Raw genomic sequence first — 10,540 nt, forward strand, 5'->3', positions numbered from 1 at the left:
CCCACTAATTTCATAAAGTTTGTCATGAATAGTCCAAAACACCCCTTTAAAACGTTTAGCAGAAATCCGACCCAGTTAGGTTACACAACCTGTGACGGTCCGTCATGTCTATGACGGTCCGTTCTGCAGGTCTGTCACAAAGTTCAGAGAGTCAAATTCTGTAAAGGGTTTGTGACGGTCCGTCGTACCTACAACGGTCCGTCCTGCAGTTCCGTCGTGAAGTTCAGAGAGTCGGTCTCAGTACCCAGATTTTCAGAGTTTAAGTGTTTTGAAACGAAGCCCCTCGACGGTCCGTCGTGCCTATGACGGTTTGTCCTACTTGTCGTCGAGGGTAATGAGAAAAAGTAGCAGAAGAAAATTTACAAGTATGGGACGACGGAATCCATCACGGGCCGTCGTGACCATGACGGTCCGTCGCATGGTCCGTCAACCCAGTCAATTTTTATCAAGATAATCTTACTGCTCGAATCGACTAAACAGGTCGTTACAATCAAATTCCTTTCTTTCAAAATTATACTATTTTGTAGTATTTGTGATATTGATAACAGAACTAATTATTTTTTTAAGAAAATTAAAATTTTGAAGGTATCATAAATTAATTTATCTCATTTCATATAAATTCAAAACTAGAAATGATAATTTTGTAAGAATCAAAACTCTTAGAAAATTAAAAAAGTTTAAGTGAAATTTGGATTTTAAAAAGTAAATAATACCTACTAATCATCTTGAAATCTAGTGGGTTATCAAATTGTTCGAAATATAATAAAATATTTAGATATAATTTTAAAGTTGAAGAGAGTTAAATAGTAGTAAAAAAAGGAGGTGGAGTTGTGATAAAAAATGACATTGAAAGTGAAAAGTTACCATGAAAATGACAATGAATTTTTGAAGAAGAAGGAAGAAAGAAAGAAAGAAAATTAATAAAGAGAAAAAGTTAAAATAATAAGAAAAACAAGAAAATATATTTTATAGCAAAATACTTGTAAAAATAAAATTATATTTATTTTTTTAGTTTGTTCACGTTCTCCATGCCAGGTGGATAAAAATGATGTAATAATATCAGTTAAGGATTGTTTAGGGGGATAATAGGACGTTTGCATAGTTTAAGTGTCTTTTTGAAAATCAGGACAACTTTAGGTGTCACTTTATGTCTTTTCTCAACATATTTGTTGTCCTTTATGTTTTAAGACATTGCTGAGCGTTTGAGTTATCTAGGTTATACTTATTTTTAATTTTAAATGTTAAAGAATATTTCTTCAACATGAATCTAGAATCACACATTTTAAACTACTTGTACTTTCATAGTGCAACAATTATACATACATATTTCAAAAAAAATAAAATCGTAAAGTTGCATTTATGAAGCATCTAGAAGGGCCTTCATAACAACAATTTAATGAAGAATGAATTTCTAAAAGGGTCAATATTTTTTTTATTGTTTCAAATTTAGTTTTCTCCTTCTATAAATTTTTTTTTGAGTAACAAAGTAACAAGAACGAAAAATGATGAGCGTTTGGCCTCAGATTGTCTCTAAAAAAAATTATTAAGGAGCTATTCTGACCATAAAATTATTAGATTCTATATTTTTCATGTAAAAAAATAGAAAAAATGATGTTTAATCGCTACATAAAAACATCACTTTGTTTTAACAAGGCAAATATATCATCAAACATATACTATGATAAATTATGTAAAAGATAAAACTGATTAGCTATGAAGATAGTTTTAATCATTCACTATATATTTACAATACTTAAAATATATGATAATGTCAAATCATTTAATTTTTGTTGAATTGTAATTAAAACCTACTAAAATTTACTCTTTTTTTTTTCTTATAACAGTTGATTACTAGAAAGATTGTTCAAAAGTTAAGAAAAATTATTTATCCCCGCATGAAACGTAAGTAAATTACTTAGTTAACTAATAACTAAGGGATGTTTGTCATCTCATGTAATTTTCTAAGTGTGGCCCGTTAAGTTAGCTAGGCCAAAACCTAGCTTCGACTCATATAGCCTAGTATAGTGGGCTCATGGCTTGCGGGTTAGGCCAGAATGACCTTGGTTTCTATTGAGCTCAGGATCGGACCAGCCTATTAGTGGGTGACCCAGCCCAGCCCAGCCCGATTTTATAGCCTTGCTAGTAATGATTAATGTTAATGGGTTGGTCTGATCCGACCCGGCGCAGTCAACAGCTTTACTCCCAAAAGAAAGAATAGGCGGGAATTCAAGAAACGAATAAAAAATTTGATCTCACTAGGTGTGCTAATTTCTTTGCAATAAATTGTGAAGCACTTAATATATATTGCAATCACAAAATAAACAAAAAAAAAAACTAATTAAATTCTAAAGATTATGAGTACAAATATATATGTTTTTCCCTTAGTTTTTCTTGCTTGAGATATCTCAATGATTCTAGCATTGTTAATGATGATGTATTTTCTAAACTAAGAGTATATGGATCTCCTTGAAACATATTTGATTTCTACGACACGGTTTTGTACATCTTCTTGAAATGTACATGGTTGTCAAGAAGATTTGCTCACGTCTTGATCTCTTCGTGAATATTTCAATATCATTTATAAAAAAAAATTCCAAATACCTTTTCAAGTGCGTATATTACTCTTTATTTAGATATGAGCTACGGTATATGGTAGAGTAGCCTCCAACAACCTAATTAAAATCCAACTTATCTTATAAAATCTCATAAAATTTCGATGTTTACACGCAAATTTAGAGGTTAACATGACTACTACTCCTAAAGTACTAAATGCTAGATTTTTAGACCCGTATTATAGCATCCAATTATTGTTATACCAAATAACAAGTTCGAGAAAATGTTACCACTATATTAAGACCGTACTTGTGAGGGATTTTTAATTAATTGTATACTTAGGGCTAACAAATTAAAAGTTTACGTGATCATTGTCTCCTCATAGCTCAACTTTTTGCCGTCTATTCGTGGGAAGAACAATCAAGTCAAATACCAATAAATTTTAAAACGTGCATCCACGTATGCATCATTTATTATTTGGGAATAATAAGAAGTACATACTATAAAATACAATATTTTGAATTTTGTGAGGATGAAATGAGTGCCAGGTCAGCCATGGCAAAATTAAAGAAGCCACTTGTTAATTAATTTTTTTTGAATGAATTAGATTATTTAAGGGTCCACAAATTTAATAGATCACCACATACAACAAGGGAAATATCAACAACCACAAGGGATTGATATGATTGAATTTTTGGCTGCGACTATATCAATTTTGCTTAGTTTGCATGGATTGGGTTACATTACCAATCATGCAGGGCAAAATTAAAAACTTATCATCAAAACCTCAATTATTTAGTTGACATTGACAAATGACATATATTGTCATCCATATTTTCAATAGTTATTTCATCCCCCTCTTGTTAAAAAGTTTAAATATCAAAGAAGAACTAGGCTCAAAATGAGCCAAAATTATGAAGGTTTTAATTATGATAATTGGAAAGAAGTGGAGGAAGTGCATTTGATTTTGATGCTTCATATTTGATTAAATGAACTCATTTGATTTTGATGTGTCATATTTGATTATATGAAATCATTAATTTATTATTCTGGATAGTCATTCATGTTTTTAAAACTTTTTAATAATATTATTTTTGTTTCTTTTAGAAACTCAATTATTTCTATTTTCTCAAAATATATACTTTAAGATAATAAAAAACATTCTATATATATTTTCATTGGAACTTTTCGAAGCACAATTATTTTTCATTTCTGCTATAAAACTGAAGTACCTAGATATTCATAAAAAAACAATGTATCGGACTACTGAAAGTATAAAAAAAACATGTGAAGTTATTCGCCTCTGCACCTTTAAAATCTTGAAGAACCGAGTAAATATTTCAATTAAATATATAAAAGAAATTAAATTGCTTATAAAGATACTAAACAAGTTTCTATTGTATTCTTTCAAAAAAAAAAAAATTGAAAAAACTAATGTGACAAGGCATCCAAATAGAAATAGTTAAATGATATTATAATTCTAAAAAAACAAAAATAATGTTACTTAGCAGTTCTCCAAACAGACGTGACTATTCGAGAAATTACTCTTAATTTATTAAAAACGCATCACACAACATGATCTTGGTCTAAATTTGAAGTACCTGATATGTTTCCCATCTAACTATAATATGTTGAATTGGGACTTTAACTAGAAAATGACCCCTTCTTTTGGGCTTGGTAAATATTGGGCGTCGTACATCATATGGAAGAACAATTTACAAACAAAAGAAATTCAGTTCAAACGCTATAGAATGTGTCAAAATAGAAATTAATGTTCATGAAATATTTAAAATCTTAACTTTGATATTCTTTTATTTTAATTTAAGTGATATAGTTTAACTTATCATATAATTTAACAACAAAAAAGTTAACTTTTAAAACTTGTAATTTAAAATAAGTCACAACAAAATATTTTTGTAACTGTAAATTATTTCTTCAATAATAAACTTGATATTTTATTAAAGTATTTCTAAATAATAAAAATTTGTCCTTTTTAATTAGGACGGCTTAAAAAGACAGGTGAGTCATTTATATAAATTAAAACCGAAAAAGAAATATGGATTTTGTTCTTTTGAAAATTTAGAGTTAATCAAACAAATGTCACTTGAATTGAAAATGATCGTTCGAAAGATTATTTTAACAAACTTATGGAAGAAGTTCTTTAATCCCGCAAATATTCCCACTAAACCAGATTATATTATAAATAGAATCATAGAAATGAGACTATACTATTCCTCGAGTGGACGTACGTCGATAGAGTATTTTATTTTCATTTTTTATTTTAGATTGGGTGCATTGATAGTAATAGAATCAAAATTTGATAAAGAGTATGCAAAATAAAATATATATACTCATAATAGCTAACATTTAATTTTTGTTATATACACCATATAGCCGGCGAAGGATATGCATCAGATCATCCTTCGCCTAAGGTGGCTCCGCTCATGGGAGGTAGTCATTGATTATATATACTTTTTTCATCTCAAATTACTCGCTCATTTTTAAATTGACACACGTATTAATTAAGAAAACAATGATTGACATAATAAATATACCATTTACCTCTTCTATTTTTTTTCAAAATTAATTAATTGACAGTATAATTGATAAGAAAAATTTTCTTTTTCTTGATTTATCAACAAAAACAAGTAAATAAAAGTTGAACAAGAAATTAGAAACCAAAGGAATATATATTATTCGAAATTTATAAAATGTAAGGATTGGTGGAAGGGAAAGTAAAATATATGATATTTTCGTTTGTTGTTCAATGATTGTTTGGTAAAAAGATTAGTTATAATAGGTTACGTAAAGGAAAACAGGTGTCCATCTAAATGGCCTCCAACTAGGTACCATTCTTCCAATCATCATATTATATTATAACATATAAAAAGACAGCACAACAAAAGGGGAAATGGGAATGAAAGGTGGCTAGCTTTTCATATTATTTACGTCATTTAGAATTTGGACTTGTCCTATAATCATGCATAAACCGTTGGTATTTCAGCTAAAAAGAGAAAAGAAAAATCCCAAATTAAAGGGTTTAAAACACCTTTAATACAACAAAATGACAAATCATCTTTAAAGAATTAAACAGACTAACAACAATAAGGCGTATTTGGTTATGTACAAATTAAATAAAAAGGGAATAAAGAACTAACGAGTTACGGGAAATAAGGCTTTTTTTTTTTGTAACGTAAAAAAATGTAAATATCATTCATATTTCATGGGCAAAAAGACATAAGCAATGAGGAGTCGAGAAAACACTAGTAATATATACGCAATAATTGTTGATAATAATATCTCTCGTCTTACGCATAATTATAGCCCTACAATTAATATATGTAGGCTCTACTTGAAAACATATATTTATAGGACAATACTTTATAATATAATTTAACTAGAACAATCTAGAAGACCCCTTTTATTATTTTGATTCAATAGCAACTTTAATATGTAAATCATGAACTTGTACGTAAAATGTTGTCAATTTTTTTTCAATTTGAATGAAAGAAGTAGACCGACAATTAACATAAAAGTACGTAATACATAAAAGAATAAAATTTTAGGAATACAAACGTAATCAATATAATCATTCTAAATTAGTTTAGAAGTGAGACGTAATGAAATGATTAAGTGTGATCAATCAAAAGCCTAGCTAGCTATTAATCGATTGAGTTGGGTGTGAATGAAAATCCTAAAAATAGAATAAAGTGGGGTTCAACAATTTCTCTAATAGTACTACAATTAATAATAATAATAATAATAATAATAATAATAATAATAATAATAAATAGCTCCTAAGCCTAACGCGTTGATGATATTAATAAGGAAAAATATGCAAGTAACCCTTGAGGTTCTATTATCCCTTAACTCATTTTTTTTAACACCTTTTTAACTTATGTGGTTTTCAAATATCTTCTATACGATTGAATTGTGTGGAGTCACAGAGTGTGCCACATAAGTCAAAAAGTGTACAAAATTATATAAAAAATGAATTCAAAAGAATAATAAAATCTTAGTTTAGTTAAAATTTGTCTCTGAGTACTTATATTTTATCCCCAATAATAATATTAATTTGAATATAGTAATTAATTTGTATGATTGACACGCATAGGGATAGCACGTGAGGCTATAATCCATTATTTTGGGTGAATGATTTTATCGTACACCACCTACTAACCCTCCACTTGTCATGCAACGTAGATGATAATTGAGTTGTATGCACAAACCACATTTCCCCTATTATAAATACTTTCATTCTCTCTCACCTTTTTGCATGAAATTGTGGGATTTTCTATCTTTTATATATATATATATAAGTGAGAAAGAGAAAGAGCAAGGTTTCTCAAGAGACCTTAAATAAAGCCTTTGTTCCCAAATTTGAATATATTAATTTATATCATTCAAATAACCAAATCACAATCAACATGGCCTTATTTGACCTCCACCATCCATGGCTCTTCGTCTTTGGAGTCTTAGGTAAGTTCCCTAAAAAGTTGTTGCAAAATAGCCCTATTGAACCAAACTTTAGTTATTCCTAGCTAGTACTACAATATATTCACATGTCCATTGCATATATATTCTCATGAATATATTGTATGACAAAATTTCTTTCTGTCATTCTTTTTGGAACTTACTAAAAAAAAATGAAAGTAAGTCATATAAGTGGACAGAACAGTACTAACCCTTTTATTTATTTATTTTCGGTTTGTATGTTACAGGAAATGTTATCTCCATATTGGTCTTCTTAGCTCCAGTGTAAGTAACTAATCATCTTTCATTAATTCTAACAAAGAGAAATTTCTAGTATTTTTCTTAGACATATACTAAATTTTTAGTTGTACTGATTTTTCAGTCCAGCATTCAGACGAATTTGCAAAGAAAAATCAACGATGGGTTATCAATCAGTACCTTACGTGGTAGCACTATTTTCATCGATGTTATGGATGTATTATGCATTTATCAAGAAAAATGCAATTCTTCTAGTCTCCATCAACTCCTTTGGTTGCATTGTTGAGACCATTTACATTACGATTTTCATTCTCTACGCATCCAAGGAGGCTAGGGTACGTAATTTTCATTATGATATAGAACAGGTTGAACAACGTGGTACAATCAACAGTTAATAGTTGTACACGCTCATTGTACCACATGTTGTTCAACCTGCTTTAGGTTAATTCACTTAGTGTTACTTATATAATTAAATTGCGTTATGTTTTGACTACGCATATTACACAGAGGCAAACGGTGCAACTTTTGGTATTATTGATCGGAGGATTATACACACTCATATTTTTAATCACTTTATTTCCTCTGAATGGAGTCCTACGCGTACAAGTTGTTGGTTGGATTTGTGTAACCGTAGCAGTGGGTGTTTTTGCAGCACCTCTTAGCATCGTGGTAATTAAACATGATATGATATCAACTATCTATTAAATATAGTCACTTTGAAAATTAATTAATTATAATTTCTAACACTTTTTATGTTTGTTTTTTTTAAAAAAAAAAATCAGTTTCAAGTGGTTCGAACAAAGACTGTGGAATTCATGCCTTTCACCCTCTCTTTCTTTCTTACTTTGAGTGCTATCATGTGGTTTGGCTATGGACTCCTCCTTAAGGACTTGTGTATTGCAGTAAGTACTTGCACCTAAACTACTACATATCTATTAAGCGGATTTGATTAAATTTGAACGGGTCATAATGACTTAAGATAATAATCGGGTCAAGATTCAACCAATTCAAAAAGAGTTATTAGGTCAAAATGTTATATAACGGTCAAGACTTAATTATTTTACTCAATTTTTACCAAGTTTAATTGTTTTATTTTTCTTTATTATGGCTATATAAAACATATCGAATTGAAAAATAACTTTTAAAAAAAATTATTTTGACAATATTTCTAACGAGTCAATTTAGGTTACATATTGAAATTGATTGGATTGAAATGAGTTGAACTAATGAATGAGCGGTTTAATAACCAATCAAAACTTAAACAGATTGGACGAATTAAATTTTATTTTGTCAGCGATAATATTATAATATACATTAATTATTTGATACATTGAACAAAATTTTGGTTGCGTGGTATTTAGACAAGATAACTAAAACCAACCTACTTAGAAAGGCAACAAAAAGAACCACTAAATTTCGAACATGAACATGATGTGTCTTTATTGCTTACCAACTACTTAACATTCATACATTTATTGTTCCACATTAATTTCCTCATCGTACAATTCAACCAAACTACTAAACTACAAAATTATCTCACTAATTCCATTTACTTAATAATTTTTCTTTAATTAATTTTTTTTTAAAAAAATTATAGTACTACAATAAAAAGATTTAGTTTTAATTTTGTGCAGTTGCCGAATGTATTGGGTTTTTTTCTGGGAATGATTCAAATGTTGTTATATGGAATTTACCGGAACGCGAAGCCAGCGATAGATTTAGAGAAAAAAGTTTGTGAGCATGTAGTAAACTCGGAGCAGATTTATCCTGTTGATTCCGAGGACGTTAATTCCAACGATACAGAGGAAATTAACATGGCCGCTATAGTTCCAGTAGTGGTGGCAAATAACAATGAGAATGAGGAGAGACTTGGTGATGACGTAGCACAAGTGAAGTTGCAGCCCTTTCAAACACCGGTGCTTGTGGTGTGTGCTGCATGAATTTTACTCTTTTATTATTTACTTCTATGTTTCATTGCTTTTTTGTTTATTTATTTGTAATTTATAGTATTATATATATATCATCCTACCCTACCTACAAATTTCGTTTCCATTTCTCTGTAGAAAGAGGAAAAGAGAAATATTATGAATCAAAAGGCCCTTAAATATATCTTACATAATCTCAATCAACAATTTCTTTTTGTTTCTAACTGAAAGAATAATTCCCAGGGATTGCAGAAACTGGCCAAAGATGTTATTGACATATTCCTTTCCATTGTCACTTCGAAAAAGTTTAACATGAGAATTGAATTGTGTTTTGACCATTTTTTCAAAAGTGACAAAGGTGGTGTATGCCTGTGATTTGTGTTTTAGTGGGTACAACCAAGTGTATTTTGTAAAATCATCCACAAAACAAATATAATAGCGAAAACCAGCAAATGAAGGAACAGCAGTAGGACCCCATAGGTCAGAATGAATAAGTTGAAAAGGTGCAGTTGTACGCTTCTCAGATAAAGTAAAAGGTAATTTATGAGATTTAGCAATTGAACAGGAGTCACAATTGTTTACATGAATGGAAGAAAAACCTAATTGAGACATTAAAGAATTTATTATTTGAGTAGACGGGTGACCCAGACGACTGTGCCACAACAGACTGTGGCCATCAGCCGAAAGAGCCACCGGAGCCACAGGAACGCTTTCTGAAACTGGGTGGGCAGACGAACTTGTGCCAGGAAGAACGTACAGACCATGCTCACAGGGGCCCTGAAAAATCACCCTCTTGGTAGTATTGTCTAGGATCTGAAAATCATTAGAGGTGAACAAGAGTGAGCAATTATTGTCTTTTGTGAATTGGTGAACTGAAAGGAGATTGGATTTAATAGAAGGGACGTGGGTAAGGTTACCTAGGTGAAAGATAGCGGTGGGGGTTTTAATGGTACCCGTGCCAGTGTGAGAAATATTAAGGGACTCACCGTTGCCAACAGTAATACCATTGGAGCCATGATATGGATTTGGAGCGTTAAGCTTGGATAGATCAGAAGTAACGTGCATGTTGGCCCCAGTATCCAACAGCCATTCAGAGGAAGGGCCGGCTTGAGATGCATAATTGGCACGGTTATCACTATTTCGGCTCTCCTCATACCGAAACCAGCAACGAACAGCGGTGTGTCCTGTTTTCTGACAGATTTGACAAGTTGGACGATCCCGCTCGTAAGTGCCCTGCCCGCCGCTGGAAGATGACTGCCCGCCGCTGCCGAAGGAGTGCAGGCTGTTGTTGCTGCCGTGCTGCTGACCGTCGTACGACGGACGACTGCCCT

General features: G+C 30.9%; 1 protein-coding gene across 1 annotated transcript; it reads left to right on the forward strand.

The window, feature by feature from the left end:
- Positions 1-6,831: 6,831 nt before the first annotated feature.
- LOC107018669 (bidirectional sugar transporter N3-like) lies at positions 6,832-9,416 on the forward strand. The gene is made up of 6 exons (XM_015219210.2): positions 6,832-7,032; positions 7,275-7,311; positions 7,409-7,619; positions 7,792-7,953; positions 8,067-8,186; positions 8,919-9,416. The coding sequence occupies exons 1-6, from the start codon at positions 6,981-6,983 to the stop codon at positions 9,222-9,224; spliced, it is 888 nt and encodes a 295-aa protein (XP_015074696.1). The 5' UTR covers positions 6,832-6,980; the 3' UTR covers positions 9,225-9,416.
- The last annotated feature ends 1,124 nt before the right edge of the window (positions 9,417-10,540 follow it).

This window comes from Solanum pennellii, chromosome 5 (assembly GCF_001406875.1).
Source record: "Solanum pennellii chromosome 5, SPENNV200".
Lineage (NCBI taxonomy): Eukaryota > Viridiplantae > Streptophyta > Magnoliopsida > Solanales > Solanaceae > Solanum > Solanum pennellii.

What these genes read in the sequence shown, in the direction of transcription:
- LOC107018669 (XM_015219210.2), top strand. Translation starts at nt 6,981, where the DNA reads ATGGCCTTATTTGACCTCCACCATCCATGGCTCTTCGTCTTTGGAGTC. An exon ending in CAGCACCTCTTAGCATCGTG is followed by an intron (nt 7,954 to 8,066) that starts GTAATTAAACAT and finishes AAAAAAAATCAG; the next exon opens with TTTCAAGTGGTTCGAACAAA. An exon ending in TTAAGGACTTGTGTATTGCA is followed by an intron (nt 8,187 to 8,918) that starts GTAAGTACTTGC and finishes AATTTTGTGCAG; the next exon opens with TTGCCGAATGTATTGGGTTT.